At 35.1% G+C, this 19,332-nt stretch overlaps 1 protein-coding gene across 1 annotated transcript in view; it reads left to right on the top strand.

Moving 5' to 3' along the window:
- The first annotated feature begins 1,245 nt into the window (after positions 1–1,245).
- The window catches only part of DSG1 (desmoglein 1), a 33,969-nt gene continuing 15,882 nt past the window's right edge, over positions 1,246–19,332 (top strand). The window contains exons 1-8 of the mRNA XM_012782557.2: positions 1,246–1,492; positions 10,327–10,362; positions 10,641–10,772; positions 11,978–12,133; positions 13,806–13,950; positions 15,921–16,087; positions 18,149–18,283; positions 18,585–18,770. Of these exons, the coding sequence (XP_012638011.1) occupies positions 1,445–1,492; positions 10,327–10,362; positions 10,641–10,772; positions 11,978–12,133; positions 13,806–13,950; positions 15,921–16,087; positions 18,149–18,283; positions 18,585–18,770 (1,005 nt within the window). The 5' untranslated portion in view covers positions 1,246–1,444. The remainder of the gene's footprint in view (positions 1,493–10,326; positions 10,363–10,640; positions 10,773–11,977; positions 12,134–13,805; positions 13,951–15,920; positions 16,088–18,148; positions 18,284–18,584; positions 18,771–19,332) is intronic.

Raw genomic sequence — 19,332 nt, 5'->3', positions numbered from 1 at the left:
GGGCAGACCTATCTCCCTTCTGCATTCTATGATGAATAACATGAAACTTCAAGCCACTGTTGAGTAACCTTCTTTGCCACACATGTATAGTGAAATGATAGCATTCTCCAGACCCTCTGATCCTCAGAGATATTCCTCCTTTTAGGAACATTTCTTAGTATCACTTTGACCATAATCAATATCTTATCCGATGGGTCTCTTGTTCAAGACGGCCATTTCAAATTCTGAAGGGATTCAGCATCTATAGGCGTCCTTCCACTCACAATATTTATACTAGACATTGCCAGGTGGAGAGAAGATATCCCAAGAATATGTTCAGACACTGCCTTGTGAAGGTCACTGTTTATTTTCACAAACCTCAGGGCTGCATTCAGTTTCCCATTTGCATGTGTGGGCAACCATTTCTTCAGCGTATTCCCTATGTTCTAATTGGCTCGCTGTACAGAGTCTTGGCTCTGGGCTTGGGAATCGTCATTGACTTTTAACCCACCTCACCTGAAGGGCGGCTTTCTGTGTTTCCATTAGTATGTCAGGCAGTGAATCGAATTTTTAAAACTATGAACAAGATTTTAATTGGTGGTTCTCATTGTTTACTTTTAATCAAGCTCGGTAATATTTTAAATTGTATTTTCTTTCACTAAAAAAAGAAAAGAATCTTAAAGAGAGAACAATAATTAGGGAGAGAAAATATTCATTTAGAAAGAAAAAGGATTTCCTGGACTTGGGCTGGTCACTTAAAGGGAAGTGTGACTTACGGAGAGTATCTAATAATTGTAAGTATCATAGTTTTACTTGTTTGGATTAATAATACTTAAAAAAAATCCTCACTATCAACATTAGCAAATTTTCTTTCTCTTAACAACTGAAAATAACTGAATCTTTCCTAACATCTACTGAAATGGAAAGTTTATAATTTTCCACTGTGACCCGAGGGTTTGGCTACGAACATGGGCTGATAATCCTTTGAATAATATCAGCACCCGAACTATACTTGCCTTTTTAATGTGGGAAGAAACAAAACAACCTGCAAATAAAGCATAGGGTGAGAAGCCTCTATCCAATGTATAACCTTCCATATTTTGAGTAACTTTAAGTGCCTGCCACCGAAAACCTTCAGTAAAGGAGTGAATCTTCCTTGCCCGATGGAGAGTTGCTTTTCAGCGAGAAGAAGGGTGTGTCCCTGAGCTTTTACCTGGGAGCAATGATGATCTTGTCAAGCATTTGAGTGAGACCAGCCCAAGTTTTTAGGGTGGGGATACAGACTGGTTATACGTACCTTCAGTCCTTCTCCCAGAGAAAGGCAGAAACACCTCAAAGCCTGCATGTAAGAACATCTACTGAGAAATTATTTTAATCAGACACCAGCTGAGTGGGGGAAAAGAAAAAGAACAGAGAAGAACAAACAAAACTCCCTTGGTCTTGGATGTAAGAGAACCCAGCAGCGATGGACTGGAGCTTCTTCAGAACAGCTGCTGTGTTGTTCATCTTTCTGGTAAGTGGATTCTGTTAAAAATCCTTCATGATCATCGTCATTGTAAACAAGTGAGGACTTTTTGGAAAATGTTAGCTGGTGTTATTTCTAACCTAAACCCATTAAAAGTTTATGTTAATGACAAGGTGATTTTATGAACTAGATTTTTAAATAGTGTTTCTCTCTTTAATTGAAGACTCAATCATATTAATGCATCAGTGTCAACTCATCATATCACATCTCTGACATTTAAGTCATTGCTAAGTCATGCCGGGAAAACACTGAATTTAGGAAATTCACATCACTACTTAGTAGCACTTTGTTGTTCCAATTCTCATTTGCAGGTGGGCTTGTGAACTAAATAATCACAGGTGTGTCTTCTTTTTTAACCTAAATATTTTTCCGTTCTTTTGATATCTTTGTTGGGCGAGTCACTATAATTTTTAAAACAAAAAAAAAAAATAGTATCCATATGAATTAAAATCATAGCAGTTCGTAACTGACCTCACTATGCAGTTCTGTGTAGTTAGCACCTAAACTACAACTATGGGAAGCCCCGCACTGTTTAGCTATAATTTTATTTAAAACAACACTTTTAGTTTCAAAAAATGGCAGTAAAGGAGGTTTATAAATGACATATGAGGTGAAGGAATGGCTGTAATTAAAGAGCCAGTATAATTATTACTATACTTGTTCTTACTACTGGAATGTCAGTAATGACTGTGATATAAAAGTTCTACATTTGATGGTCAGACACATGTAATGAAATGCTTTCTCATTGTTCCTCTTACATGTTATTAGTTTTCTCTTTGTAGAGATAACGCTAAGTGCAACACTACCATAGTACGTCAATTTCACTTTCGGTGAAAATTTGAAAATCACAATTTCTCTCACAGTAAGGTTAGTGTAAGCTGGAAAAGGCAGGTGCCAGATAAATTGCCCTCTAGCTTGGCAAGATGCAGCGCTGTGGTTCACATGTGTTTCTACTTGCTTAATTTTTGAGCTGGAATGTTGGGTTGGTAGAATAACAAGTCAGATCTTTGATTGAAGGAATGTTGGACAGTTTGAATTCAGTTTATTAATGAGGATGGATCATAATCAGTGGGTTTATTTAAAGATGAGCATCCATAAGCTGGTGGCTTTAGTGCCAAGTTGTTCTTCAAACATTAGCCTTGTTCCATGGATTTTTAATGGATTTTTAGGATCAGTAGATATCATAACTTAGTAGGTAGGAGGGATCAATGAACATTACACCGTATATCATTTGAACATAGGAGCATTTGTGTATTGCCAATAATCTAATACTTTTATTCTTAATTTTATATAAATGTGATCCATTAAGGCCCATTATAATTTCAATGGATTTATTTGTTCACACACTTATGTACTAACTTTCATGGAATCTATAAGATGTGCTTTATATTTTGATTTATATGATTACTTCTGATTAATTACATCTAGTAAAATTTTAACTAGCCACTTCTTATTTAGTCATTCTTCATTAAAATTTATCCTTATCAAAATCATATATCTTTATTGAACTTTCTCTGGAGTGAGGTTTCTGGTCACTTGTATTTTATTTTCTGAGCCTGGATAGTTATTTGATTGGTTTTGGAGTTGGTTTCCTTGGGCAGGGGAGGGGGAGGCCACCATATTTTATATTGGAATCCATCACAATTTTCTCATCTGCCTTATGAAAATTATTTCTCAAAGAACTTACACTATAATGAATTAAAATGTTTCATTTTCACATGACATCATAACTTTTTTTGGTAAAACACTTCACTTTCTAATGTTTGGAAATCATAATTTACCTACAAATATTACCAGGTGATTTTGATAATTGTCCTTTGGAGTTAGCTAATCTGGTTTTTGGGGGTTTTTTTGGTTTTTTTTGCTTTAAAATACTTTTTGTTCCTCCAAAAACAACCATCACTACAGGCAAACTCTTCTAATTACCTTTCTGCTAGTCTCACTATAAAATCTTGCTTTTACCAAAAAAAGAAAAAAAAATCTATATAAATTCTTTATGTTCATCTCTGCTCCAAATCAATAAATGCCAATCATGTTAGGAAGCACATTTGTACGACTGTTAAGACCTTTACAAGATTTAAGCTGATAGTAACTTTAAAACAAATTTGTTTGAGAGCCCGGAAACTCTCTGTTTATGAGCCTATTGTGTGATCTGCTTAATATAGGTAAAGGTTTTAGATCTTGTTCGAATGAGTGAATTAAATCAGAGAGAACAAAGGTGGAGGAGCTGCTCTTATAGTGACCCGGATTGCTCCATGGCTACTCCATTACCCAGACAAGTCTCCTGGACAGACAAGACCTTGCACTTGCTATAACACACTGCAAGCCAAATACATTTCGTTAACTCTGCATTTGTTTTTCTTTTCTTGTTTTTCTTCTTCTCTATAATCAATGTATGGAGTGAAGGGAGGAGTTGGAAAATACTTTCTGTAGGCCAGAAAATAGTATTACCTGGGCACCAAATATAAGAAATCTGTATGGACGGTTGGGACAAAGGTAAAAAGTACAGCATGGTTACAGCAAAGAAACAAAAAGAGAGCCAGAGGAATTTCTATGGATTTAATGATTTCTGAAAATTACTTGCAACTCTACCAGGTTCAATTAATCAAATTCAAATCAATACAAATCTGAAGATGTCTTTTTCTATAAAGGCAAACTTCTGCAGCTCAAGCTCAAAGGGCAGAGAAAACTATTTTTATCAATTACCACAAATGATGTGATGTCCTCAGTTTATCATACTAACCGACCTTCCCCTCTTTCTACGAGTTAATATTTCATTTAAAAAAAACCATCTGACCACCTGATATACTAACTCCACAATTTGAACTTAGCTGAAATTCTTTAGGATGTGAGCAGGTGTTTTTCAGAGTACTTCTCAGCACTCAGGCTGAAAATACACAGAAAATAATAAAATACACAGAAAATAATACACATTTGATTCCGTAGTTCATGAACTTATTTGAACCGGACATCTTAGCTTCCCATCATTGTGTTCACTGATGCCTAAAGCAAGAGCAGCACTAGCAAACCACTACAGGCCAATAGAAGACAAGCAAAGAGAAGACTCTTTATGCTTTCTTGTGTACATATTATAGTGATTATTTCAGTAAAATATTTTATAGAAAATGGAAGGAGTGTGTCTATTCACCTGTTCAATGAAACTAACAAATTGGATGTAAGCATAGTCATTTCCATTTATACAGTGTTTGTCAAAGCCGTATTATTCATTATTTCACTCCAGATTTAGGATCAACGTCTTCTTTCACCTTTACAAAAATAAAGAGTATAAATTTGTCATCGCTCGATTGGTTTGAGTTGCCACAGAGTAAACGCGTTTTGCCATCCCTGTTTTAGGCAATAGGGAAACATAAAGCGCTGTCTTAAATCTGAAGGCCTGGCCTTACGGGACAAGATTCACCTATTTAACAATGCTCATGAATCTAGAAAAATGACACTCTTAATCTATAGCCAGAGTACGTCGTTCCTGATAATTTTTCTCCACTATATACATTCATCAAAGGCATTTTTGCTGATTATCCCTGTGTCCTCACAGAAGTTGCCAAATGCATCAGCAGGAAGCTTGCTCTGCTTGGCTTTGCAATTAGGCTTATTAGTCTCCTTCCATTGAGGGAACACCCTTGCAGAGTGCTGGGTCATGCCACCCTTGCTGGTTATGCTTGGCATGCAAATTCTTTTAATGGACTTAATCAGGCCAATTTTTTTTTAATGTCATGGGCTGCTAACTCCTGCTCTTACTTGGCCTATGAGAATAGAGTGCAGTCTTTGACGCTTGTCTAATGAGAAACCATATCTCCACAAATTAATGGCTGCCTATTGCTCATAAAACTACTTGACTGTAAGTTATTTGAAGGCAGATTCTGTGGCAGATTCACCTCTGTATCCCTCATACTGCCTTGCTCCAGTGCACAATTGCACAATAGGCCTCTAATCACTCACAGCAGAAGTACCAGAAGGAAATTTTTGGATAGTTTGTTTCTCTTGCTCCACACACTCCAACAAATTATCAAAGTATCAAACATAGAAATAATCATGTATGTTGGAGTTCCCTAATATTTTTATGGTATAGTATTACATTTACTTTGCATTTCATCTGAAACTTACTATAATATTTTTAGGACTTCAGCCCTTTAAAAGTCCTATTCTAGCCGTGGACCCACATTATACTCATTCAGTATGTACTTGTCAAATAAATAAATAGACTAATGAATAAAGAAGAGAAGTCAACCCATTGAAGTGTTGCCAACCCCAGATTGATACCTTTTGTCAGAACAGTGCAAAGGAAAGACAAGAGAGGAGGTTTTTAAAAAGAAGTAAATTATTATATTTTGGTTTGGTTTCAAGTTCATCCTTGTGATATATATAACAGTTAACAAATACATTACAATTTAATGCTGAACAAAAACTACCAAGTGACTGTGGAAGAGCATCTCACTATTATTAACTGCAAGAGATTTTTCTGATAAAACTTACTTACTATTCTCATTTTTATAATATGCGAAGTCTAAATTTCAGTATTAAAAAACACTGAAACTGATTGTAATTAGGGAATCATTAAAAGTTGCATGCAATTTTGCACCCTATGGCTTTTTTAAAAAATGAATTGGTTCCTAAAACAGAGAGGAAGGGAAGACTCAGCAAGGATGCACTTTAGATGAATTATTACTGCTTTCATAGAATTTTAGGATTAGAAGGGGCTTTTACAGATGAGGAAACTGAGGCATGGTTTAGTGACTTTCCCCTAACACCCACATCCACTGGGCAAGAGAGCTGAGATATGCTCAGCCAGTTTGACAATCCCTGTGTTCATTTCCAAGTGAATCTTCATCACGGTCTTCACGGCACACCTTCCAGATTTATTTCTGAATCCAACTACTCCCTAAGTGCCAGAAAATAACCTCACCCTTAGATCAGGGACAAGGTCTAGGTCATTTAGGACAACGTCCTTCAATTTCCCTTTCCTAGTTGGTTGATGTTAATCTCCAGCCTTCCTCTCTTCCTTATTGCTATTCCCTCCTGTGTATCTTCTTTCTGCATCTCTCTTCTTTTAAATAAAAATCTTGTACTCTCCTCTTAACTGTCAAAAATCCACAAGTATCCCTCTCCTCACTAAAATGTCATTGGATGCTATATCTAATTCTACTATCTTGTCTTTCTGTTTTTTTTTTTTTTTAAATAAACAAATTTCTTGAAAAAGTAACCATCTTTATGGTCTTCCTCCTCCATCTTACTCCTTAATCCCTTTATGCCAGACAAGTAATTGTTACAGCTAACAGAAAATATGCACTCGAAGGTCAGTCAAAACCTCAGGATTCACTCTGCTCAACTTTTTTTCTATATCCTCTGACACTCTTTCAACCCCACCTGTTTTTCCATTTCCCCTTCTTCTGACATCCATTATAAAGCATTATATTTTCCTACTGTTTCTTTGGCCAATCCTTCTCTCCATTTTTCTTTGTTTCTTATTTTTGTCTTTGTTCTTACGCATACAAATGTAAGCATCCCCCTAATTTTATCCTCAGCCATAGTCTGTTTCTTCGCTGTATCCTCTACCTTAGGAATTTCAAATTCTCCCATAATTTCAACCAGGGGTCCTCAAACTTTTTAAACAGGGGACCAGTTCAGTGTCCCTCAGACACATATCTTATTTTGAAGTAAAAAAACAAACGGCCATAGTCTGAGGACGCCTGAACTATCCTGCCTGAGCAGGAGTGTCTCAAATCTGCATATCCAACTTGAACTTTTGCTCAAAGTGCCAATGCATATTTCAAAGTGCTGATCGTCCTTACCTGGGCATTTCTCTGGTATCTCAAACTCACTGTGTTCCAATCTGCTAAATTTTGTTATTGCCCCGTTCCCAGTCCCACAGTTTAAAACTGCCATCCCCTGAAATTCTTTCCTCTCTTGACTCCCCCATCCCATCTGCTCTCAAGCCTGCCGATCCTATCCGTGTAGTATCCCTTCTCCATCCTTCCTGTCTGTTCCCACTCCTCTGCTCCTTTACTTCCCCTCACCTCTAGTAAGACCCTCCACTACCCACAGCCAGTAATCACCTCCCCCTCCCACCTCTCCCACCAACTGTCAGGGTAATTTTTGAATGCCTCCCACCTCTAGAAATCCAATGCGCTATCCATTGCACCACGGAGCCACCTTAGGGTAATTTTTAAAAGCTAAAAAGTTAATAAATTCTGATTGATCCATACAGAAAAAAAAAAAAAAACCCTAAAATCTTATCATGCCTTTCCCATGACCAAAATACTTCAACACAGGGATTTGGTGTTAGAACTGGAAAGTTACCTATATAATTAAGTCTATTCCCATCATTTTACAAATGAGAAAACTTAAAGCTCAGAGAATTTAGAAAATACATTGAAGGTTTTCTGGCTCTATCAAGTGTCCTTTTTATTTCACTATTTTTGCCTTTGAAAGGCTAAGAGTGCTTTCGTTTCAGAGTTTATTCTAGACTCTGAGCAAAAGAAAATTAGCTTAGGTCAACCCACCAAATTTTTAAGCAGACTTGGCAGTTTCTTAATTACCAATCCAACTGAGAGTCTGACACTATGGTGAAACCTACTTGGTCTTCTGCCTAAGTTGCCTCTCATGGGAAAAAGAATGACCCAGCTTCATAAAGTTGGAAAGATTTCTTAGTCATCTGGTGTAGTTATCCAAAACAAACAGCAGGCGCTGACACTTCACCCGCAGTAAGGGAAGTGCAACAACAGACAACAGATGCATACACAATTCTGTAGCTATGAAGAAATGATTTCCAAACAGACAAAGTATCCTCATCTCCCCAGGCCACACTCATAAATGAGAGGCAAAAGTGCTCATAAATTCGCAGGCAGCAGGAATTATGCATTTGCATTAATATTTCCGTTCTGCACCCAAGATGGACTCTACAGATAACATTTCAGTTTCAGGTCCTAACTATTTGGGCTATTTCCTTTTTTTTTTTCACTTTGTACTGTATTAATACCATTGTACATAAAAATTACTAGTCAGGAGGATTATACAAGATTAGATTAAAATCTGAATTTTTTGAGTTCTCAGAGTTATAATGTCAATTCTTTGTAGTATGTTTTACTTAGTAATTTACTTTATTGTAAAACCCACAATTCAAGCACAAATTTATGCTGAATTATTGGATTATATTTAGCCATAAGTTAATATCTAAGCTTCACTTTCCTTATCTGTAAAATGGAGATAGTAATAGTGGTGACCATATATATTTATTGTGAAGATTAAATGCATGAATTTCTCTAAAGACATTGCCTAGTACCTAATTATCATTCGATACATTGTAAGAGTGATAATCATAATGATGAATATTAAATATATATCATAAGTATTTAATTACTATAATATAAAAACATCTTTTTATACTACTCATATTAATCATAAATACATATTTTTTAAATTATCAATTATGATTGTTTTAAGCTATGTACTTGGAAACTAAAATTTTATATTTCCTTTAATGGTGAAATTGAAATCAACTATAAAAAGAAATTTGCTATATTTTTTAATTACTGTTATTAGTATTTTTAAATGCAAACTATTATTTTCTTATATCAGTGATACAGAAAAAGTCTAATTGTGATAATGTTTTTCATACTTTGTAATTCTGAAAAACTTCAATTAGAAGTTGAAAATTTCTTACTGAGGGAGAAATAAAAACTAAGGGTTTATACCATTTTTAAGTTCTAAGGGTTTATACCATTTTTGGTTCTAAGTGCAATTTAAAATTCAATAAATGCAAACTAGTCTTCAAATCTGCACCTCATTTTTTAGATATTTTATGACATCTTAAACAATTATATGATACATTAAATTCAATATATAAATGTCTGTGTTCTTAGAAATGCCTGTGGTCTTTAGAGAAAATAATTTAAATTATCTTGATTTTGCACTAAAAATCATGTGTAAAGACCAAAGCCAGAGCTGTAACTAGGCTGAGCTCTACTTGATTGGCATACTTGTTTGATAGGGAAATTGTTTAATGCAGGAGAAAAAAATTAAGGAAGTTGCATACCCAGCAACTTTTTCCTACACTTCTGTATTTTCCTCTTCTTACTATAGAAGGATACATTTACATCATGTATTTTTTTATTGCTAACTATAAAACATCAAATATGAGTTCATTTTTACATAAAGAAAATTGTTTTTCTTTTAGAAATTTTAGTTCTCATATTTCAAAGCAGTTGAAAAAATTACCATAAAATTTTCACGAATACAAGAAAATCTTCCATCTAGAATTGGAATATGAAGGAGCAAAAATTCTGAAGATTTCTAGATATCTTTATACTTCATATCTTTTCTTCACTTCAAACTTTTTTCTATTTCTGCCTGTGGCCAGTCAGATCATGAAACTATAGTTGAATGTCTTGATATTATAACTTATTGTCAATTGTCACTGAACAGCATCAAAATCTCTCCAGCTCTTCTGACACAAGGTTTACTAAGAGAGCCTGAGTTTTCCAACCTCATTCCTTCTGGGTTCTAGCTTAAATATCCAACCCAAGTGACTCCAAGTATCTGCATAAGCTAAAAAAGAAAACAGAAAAGGTAAAAAAGAAAACAGAAAAGGTTAAAAAGAAGAGCAAAATTGAAAAGTAAAAACAAAAATTCTTAGCATCATCATCAGAAACCTAAGGGTAAATAAGATCCACCTGCTATCCAGACCAATAAAATAATTCTAATGGCTCACAAGACTTTTGTTTGAAATTTTTGAAATGATTGGATATCATGAATTTTACAGCATTCAGTTAAAAATTAACTATTGTGATCATCTCATTTTTTTGTAGGTGGTGGTAGAAGTTAACACTGAATTCCGAATCCAGGTAATACATAGCAAATCCTTGTTTTTCAAAAAATTTTTTTTAAAAAGAAAACGGTTGGGAGGAATGATATAGTTTCCAAAAAGAAATTCATTCTTTCAAGTAAAGTTAATGTAATGTTAATGTTAATGTAATGCTAAAATCAATTACCAATTACCAATTTTTCCATTAAACATCTTCTCTTTCTGACATTCCAAGTACTCCTTCTTCCGAAAATCTTGGTGGAGTATGCATTGTGAACAAAGCTAATAGATATTATTACTTTATTCTACTCATTCAAGGTAAGAGATTATAATGCAAAGAATGGCACCGTGAAGTGGCACTCGATCAGGAGGCAAAAGCGTGAATGGATCAAGTTCGCTGCCGCCTGTCGTGAGGGTGAAGACAACTCAAAGAGGAACCCAATCGCCAAAGTAAGAATCAACTCCAAAGCGTAAAATTGAAAATCAGAATGGATAGGGCTAAAGTTCTCTTTTAAATATTTTATGAACATATCTCACTGAGAAGTTATGGAACAAAACAGAACTACAGTCACTCAGATGACGAAAATCGAAGCTCCTAGAAGGATAAATTCAGCAATATAGGCACTCAGACAAACAGTTACTGACTCACCTCACTGATGAGATCAAAACACATGTGCTTTTATCATGTCCCAAACTCTGCATGAAAAAAATATGTAGTTATTTAAATAATGAATTTAGCTCTCATTCGGATGAACTATTTCAACATGTGCCCCCTTTGCCTCACAATCTATTAGAATTGAATTCCTAATTTTTTGCTTGTTTATTAACATTCACAATGTGCCCTCTGTCATACTCTTTTTCCTTTCCTTTTCCCTTATTTTCCTTTAAACACACACACATACACACATTCAGAAATACATCCGCACACAAATCCACACACGTACAGATATATACATACACAGCTATACACACAGTCACCCAGATTCTCACAGAGACTCCCCAGTAAGATTTGCTTGCAGTCATACCATATTTTATTTCATAAAAAAAGGTATGGTTTCTATATCCATTTATTTGGGTGGTCTCCTTTCTTTTCTACTAATTCATTCTCACCTTTTTCAGAATGAAGAGCTTCTACACAGCATCAGATAACTCTTATCACCTACATAAATCTACTTAAAACTGGCTTCCAAAACTTCACATTTCTTAAAAAATTTTTAATGTGAAGATCAAACCTGTGCAATGACATTGATAAACTCCCTAGAAGGCAAGGTGTTCCCTATTCTAGCCCCAGTGCTTTCACGGAGTCTGAAAATAATACAAGATCAAATTATAACTGTTGAATGAATGGATGCATGAACAATGACTGCATAGATCTAGATATAGTACAGTGATATTTTACATTTTACTTGTGTGATAAAAATAGATATTGATAAAAATAGAAATTGAATTTTTTAAATTATGTTGTCAGTAACCATGGAAAATACTAGAGCTGTAATTATTACACTTATCTGGAAAAAAATAATTCTCTATTTCAACCTTTTTCAAATGATAGCAGGGTCATCACAGGCAACAATTCTCAAGAAAGCTGTCATATTATCAAACAGAGATCTCTTTATGTGTTCCCTATAATATTTGCACCTGTGTTCTTTTTGCAGATTCACTCAGATTGTGCTGCAAACCAGAAAGTTACATACCGCATCTCTGGAGTAGGAATCGATCAACCACCCTACGGAATCTTCGTTGTTAATTCAAAAACTGGTGAAATTAATATAACATCCGTAGTGGATCGGGAGGTCACCCCTTATTTCATTGTAAGTGTGCTTCATGTCAATATATAAATTCAACCCTAAATTATTCTTGAAATCCTAACCTCAGATCATACTTCATTTGATTTCAAGAGTCACAATATAAGGCACTTTTGGTTATTTCTTAATTCATGAGCATGCCATGACCCAAAACAAATGCAGAGGAGATTAAGAGACAAAGAAGTATTCCACTTAAGTGCCAGCAAAAATGTTAACCTCTAATCTGTCCTCCTTGGCAAACTACCAAAAAATAGAAAGAAGTTAATTGGATGGCTAAAATATATATATATAAAAAATTAGCCCGGCATGGTGGTATGTGCCTGTAGTCCCAGCTACTCGGGAGGCTGAGGCAGAAGGATTGCTTGAGCCCAGGAGTTTGAGATTGCTGTGAGCTAGGCTGAAGCCATGGCACTCTAGCCCAGGCAACAGAGTGAGACTCTGTCTCAAAAAAGAAAAAAAAAATGACAGTTCTTTTTAACTCCAATGCTAAGTAACCATTCTGGAGCTACTGGGGGACTCTTTTCTAATCAAACAACTTTATTGTAAATTCGCATTGCTCAGGCTCACCTGAGCTCTCTGAATGTGCCTTGGGAATTCATTCAGCCTTAACTGACTCCCATTCCACCCTTTACAGGAGCTGTCACATAGCTTATGTTTCCTTTCTCTTCAAACCCTCAACCTCACTGTCCCTTTAAACATTTGGCCTCATGACCAACTTCGCCCAAAAGGCTGAGGCCATCCATCACAAACTCCCACAGTTAATTCTCCCTCCTCCAGCTCAGAAATGTTCTTCATTAAATCCAAAAGCAGGACCAATTTTCTGCTTTTCCCTTACAACTTACTCCAAGACATTTCCATTGTCCCATGATTACCTATTTCTTCAAGAACCTTATCCCACCAACTCTGTTTTTTAATCTCCCTTCAGCTTGTTCCATTGGCTGCTTCCATTTCCATCTATAATCCTGGTCAACATTTCTTAATACTTAACATAAAATATACAAGTAAAGAAACCCTACTTTGCTCGTATAACCTCTTCCATTAAAAACCCATCAATCCATATACAAAAACATCTTTGGATAATGATCTACACTTGCAGTTTTCACTCATGCTGCTGGTGTGTATTCTTCAGAAAATTGTAATTCCTTAGGCTTCAATTCGAAAGCCATATTCCTGCCTTCCCTCCCACCATGTTCCTCCACAAACTTTAAATCATCATGATAGCCTATTAGCTTTTCTTGAAGCACAATGCATTTTTATATGAATATAAAATAACACACAAATGTAAAATAGTACACATATGTAAAATAGTACACATTACACTTATACACACTTCAAATATGAATAATAATAATACAAAACCTCCATGCTACTTAGCTTAAGAATGCTACATTTCTTTAAAGCCCCCTTGTGATTCTCCTTTACTGCATTCTCAAATCCATCCCCCAAAGCCCCTCTTTCTAATTTCAAATGCTACATCATTCTATTTCCTTTCTCATATGAATCTCTTTGCATGGAAAACCCTGGCAGTTCCCAGTTCCACCTGTTGAAATTCTCTGTCAAGATCTATCTCAATCATTACATCCTTCTATGAAGTCATAGTATTTGTGTTCTTCCTCAATAACAAATTAACTTGTTCATATGCATTTCACCGTATAATTATTTCTCTTTTCTGTCCTAGATCTACTGCCAAGCTCTGAATTCACTGGGCCAAGATTTAGAGAGGCCTCTAGAGCTCCGAGTCAGGGTTTTGGATATAAATGACAATCCTCCAGTATTTTCAATGTCTGAATTTATAGGACAAATAGAAGAAAATTCCAATGCAAGTAAGTAAAATATTGGCTTCCAGATCACTCTTAACAGCCAGGTACATAACTAAAGGCTCAAGTACGTCAAGGCACGCATCACGAATGTAAGTAATAAGCTAGAGAGAAGATGCAAAACAGAAAGTTTTTCCTTTCCACTATGGAAGCTGCTCAGCTCTGTCATACACAAGGAGCAACTCCAAAGCCATGAGGATTTTCGCACGTAACTCACACACTAGTTCTGTAGGAGATTCCTAACAGGACACTCCAAAAGTACTTTGCACAATGGTGGCAGGGGAATTGGGATGAGAATTTAGACTGCCAGCCTGACTGCACTGAAGGGCAATCCCACCCGCTTCTGTTCATACTGACTTTTTAAAAAGTCAATAACTTTACAGTCACTCATAGAAATCACTTTCACACAAAACTTCAATTTACCATAGTGACTTTTAAGTGGTATAATTTCTTGTAAATTCCAAAAGTCCTTACATTTTACTTTTATTCATTGAGGTACTATACCTATACTTTCAACTTCTAAAAATACTATTATAAAAATGCTCACAAAAATCTGTGCAAGGCCGGGCGCTGTGGCTCACGCCTGTAATCCTAGCTCTTGGGAGGCCGAGGCGGGCGGATTGCTCAAGGTCAGGAGTTCAAAACCAGCCTGAGCGAGACCCCGTCTCTACTATAAATAGAAACAAATTAATTGGCCAACTGATATATATATATAAAAATTAGCCGGGCATGGTGGTGCATGCCTGTAGTCCCAGCTACCCGGGAGGCTGAGGCAGAAGGATCACTCGAGCCCAGGAGTTTGAGGTTGCTGTGAGCTAGGCTGACGCCACGGCACTCACTCTAGCCCGGGCAACAAAGCGAGACTCTGTCTCAAAAAAAAAAAAAAAAAAAAAAAAAATCTGTGCAATATGGAAAGTAAAAAGGGAATGGAAATCCATTTTTTGATCCCCTTAGTACCATTCTTCAGAGGCAAGCAGACAATCATTCTGTAATTATGTGAACATAAATAACATGGTTTGGGGCATATATGGGATCATCTTTTACATACTAATCCACAACATGACTTTTTATGTAGGTATATTTTGAACATATTTCCATATCAGGACATGTAGATTTCTTCACTCCTTTTAATAGTTGCATTGCATTTAATTATATAAATGTCCCATGATTACCTAATTGCCTAGTGAAAACATAAATGATGCTAAAATGAAGAGAGACAGAGACTCTGGGGTATTTGTAAGAAAATTGTGTTTGAAATGGAATTAAAGAGTAAAAAAGAATTCTAGTTTGTGAATGAGCAATGGCAGCTTTTTACATATTCTAGTATTCTTCATCAGAACTACTTATAAGATTAACGAAAAAAGATAAGGGACAGGAAAATGTGTGTAGTTAAATGAGCATTTCCTTAGATCTACTAGTTACCTAGTACTTAACAAAGAACCATCCAAAATGAAATAATAATATATATTTATTAAATGTGCATTATTCAATAGGAACTTTATATCATTTTCTTTTATTGGCTATTTAATTCTCACATGAACTCAATGAGGATGGTACTAATACCATCCTTATTTCTAGATGTGGAAACTGAGACCAAGATCATATAGCTAGAAAGTGTTAAAATTGGGAAAAAGTTGATCTGGTCTTAGTATCATTTTGTTTTGTCATAGCCTCCTAAAAAGCAAAAAAAGAAGAAATTATATTAGACTAAGAAATGGAAAACCAGAATAACACATTTCCTTTGTTTTCCAACTATCAGTGATGTCTAGGTTCCTACTAAAAAGTGAACTTTCTGTTAGGGCAAAGGTATAGAAAGGAGCTAAGATATTCATATGTTGAAGAAGTAGAAAGGGAAGATAGTGAAGTGTACATTATATGGACCAACCAATTCTAACACCTTGTTTGTAAGGTGATATACTGTACTTTAACAAAACATGTAAATTGTCCATTTGCAATCAATTTTCCTTGATTTCTAGATACACTGGTGATGAGACTCAATGCCACTGATGCAGATGAACCAAATAATTTGAACTCAAAAATAGCCTTCAAGATCATACGACAGGAACCTTCAGATTCACCAATGTTTATTATCAACAGAAATACTGGAGAAATTCGAACAATGAATAATTTTCTAGACAGAGAGGTAATTCTTTTTCTTTAAGTGTGTTTTTAGTCTAAAAGCAAGGGTACTTGCTTAAGAGAGAAAAAGAAAAAGGAAATAATGTTTTACAATTTTAATTATATAACTTTTTTACACCATGGTAATGACATAAGAAATATCTTGAAAATGAAAAAAAAATGTAGATCCCTCAATTACATTTTATATTGACATTTTTCATTTAATCAATTAATTAAAACTTGCCTGCATTTAAGAAAACTATCTTGTGAAAGTACATAAAAATATACATAAGGTAAAGGCAAATCTCCATTTAAAAAAAAATACATTCTGTAATGAAATAAGAAACAGTCACAATTATGTTCATATCTTGGGAAGTTATAATCCATGTGAACATGGTAGAGGTTCCAAGACTAAGAAACTTACATATCGTTCTTCAAACCAGCATATCCTAAGCTCCTTTGAAAAGAGAACTTTTTTTTCTTTCTATATAACACTTATTGATACCCCACCTATTTATTTATTTTGGGAAATGAATCACAGGATCAGAATGATGGGACAGTAGAAATTAAATAGCATCCAGACCAATCTTTTCATTTACAAATAAGAAAATAACTAATCATTGTTAACAGATTAGAATCAGAATTATGTAATTTCTATCATGTCATGTAATACCATGATATAATTTAAAGATATCTACTTTTTCATTATTTTTTAAAAATATTATCTTTCAATAGAATGTAGCTGACCTGTTTGTACATTAGAGGTATAAGTGAGAAAGCTGTATTTTCTAATCAATACTCAATTAAATTTATTTTAATTATTATAGTTGCTTAAAAATGGCAATGTCCTTGCTGATGACTTTTAGGTTTAGGATGAATCAGATTATTTTTACACTCCTTCATGATCTAAATGTTATCAGTTCCTAAGTTACCTAAATTTCCCTTTGTACCTGTCTGAAAATTACCATTAGAAGAAATTGACTATTTAGCTGTTTCTCTCTCAAACTTTCTTGAATAGCCCAATGGGATTTCTTAAATGTGAAAAGAATTTTAGTGGTAAAATGCTGTAAGAAAAGAATGTCAAGGCCGGGCGCGGTGGCTCACGCCTGTAATCCTAGCACTCTGGGAGGCCGAGGCAGGCGGATTGCTCGAGGTCAGGAGTTCGAAACCAGCCTGAGCCTGAGCGAGACCCCGTCTCTACTATAAATAGAAAGAAATTAATTGGCCAACTAATATATATATAGAAAAAATTAGCCGGGCATGGTGGCGCATGCCTGTAGTCCCAGCTACTTGGGAGGCTGAGGCAGAAGGATCGCTTGAGCCCAGAAGATTGAGGTTGCTGTGAGCTAGGCTGATGTCACTCTAGCCTGGGCAACAAAAGCGAGACTCTGTCTCAAAAAAAAAAAAAAAAAAAAGAATGTCAAAAGCAAAGGAACTCTGCAGCCATTGGGAAGCCATCGGAGCAGGAGGTATTCTTAATCTGGGGTCCATGGAGAGACCTCAAAATGTCTCTAACTATAAATCCCATAAAATTAGACCCATAATTTTGAATGAGTATGCATTTATGCACAAGTCTAGGAAAGCCTCCATAGTTTTTAACAGCTTCTAAAAATGTAAGCACCATTGAACAGAATCAAGAATAGATAAATCATCGATAACTCCATTGCCACAACCCACTGCCTCCCAAAACTACGAACCATTTTGTCATCTCTTCATTCTTCTTGCACAGTCAGGGGCTGATTATTTAGGGTATGGACTTTTCATACCATAAATCTTTGGTAAACCTTAATCTGTCTCCTATTGATCATTCTGGTTTGTTTCACCCTTTATAAACTTTTTAACCCCTGCAAATACTATGATCAATAAGGAAGGAAGCCTTTGAGAAAGTATTGCTCCTCTTAAATACTGCTGGATTAAGTGTTGTTGGGAATTGTACATGTGAGATTTGTAGATTTTCAACATTCTGTGTTACCCCTACCTCTATCATAGATTTAAGTAAATGTTGAGTCAACATTTAAAAGAGCTTTATATAAGAGCGAAGACTGCTGGGATCAAGGGTGATATTGCTTGTAATCTGTATTTTTAGCAATACAGCCAGTACTCTCTTGCTGTAAGAGGCTCAGACCGAGACGGTGGGGCAGACGGCTTGTCAGCAGAGTGTGAATGCAACATCAAAATCCTTGATGTCAATGATAACATCCCACGCTTGGTACTGAATCGAGTAAGTATTTGTCCTTGAAATTAATAACTTTAAATTCATCACATTCTAAGATTTGTACAAACAGTTCTTTTTACAGATGTACATGTTATATTTAGGGACATACAACCCAAATGTAGATACACACCTTTTTCTTATGTTTGTTTATAATAGGAAATAAATGGATTAAGACAATGAAAAGTGAGATTATAAACAAAGATATCTTTTCTAAACAATGAATGACAATCAACATGCCAGTCTAAACCTAGCATAGTTCTTCTCTCGTTCACAAAGTTTGTGTTAAGTTTTTTACTTTTTGTTTCAGGATTCTGTACTTATCGATGAAAACACTCTAAATTCAAACATGCTCGAATTTACAGTAATTGATTTGGATGAGGAGTTCTCAGCTAACTGGATAGGAGTGCCTTTCTTTATCTCTGGAAACGAGGGAAATTGGTTTGAAATAGAAATGAATGAAAGAACAAATATGGGAATTTTAAAGCTTGTTAAGGTATGGTGTAATTATCCTAAATATTTTGTTTTCTTACTCTCTGTTCAAAATGTCAAGCTTAAAATTAAATGATGCTAACAATTCAAAAACCTGAATCAGTGAAAGAATAAAAATGACTGTGTTTTAAAATTATATATGACAGAGTTTTTTTTAATCTAGAGCCTTTCTACTTATATCATTTCAGGAAAACACGCATTCAACTTTAACTTGAAACATTTTAGTAATACAGTATTCCCCAAGAGATCATATAAATTGAAAGCATTTTTAAACAAGAATCTTATGATTAATCCTCAAAGTTAATGTTTTAAGAATAATTTTTAAAGCAGATTCAACATGGACTTAAAAAAATGTGCCCATGTCAACATTGTAAGTCAAGTATTAGGCACCAAGAATATTTATTATGTAAATTAAAATGTGTTTATTCCTCCAACGAATTTTCATAAAGTCAAATTACTGTAACTGTAGAATTATCATACTCCCATCTCACTGGCTACTGACCAAGGCTTATTAGGAACACAGATACACTGGAGATTTGGTCCAAGTCAACAATGTTGGCCTCTGT

The sequence above is a fragment of the Microcebus murinus genome, chromosome 17, assembly GCF_040939455.1.
Source record: "Microcebus murinus isolate Inina chromosome 17, M.murinus_Inina_mat1.0, whole genome shotgun sequence".
NCBI lineage: Eukaryota > Metazoa > Chordata > Mammalia > Primates > Cheirogaleidae > Microcebus > Microcebus murinus.
The sequence above is the reverse complement of the archived record's forward strand: the minus strand, read 5'-3'. Positions and strand labels throughout refer to the sequence as shown.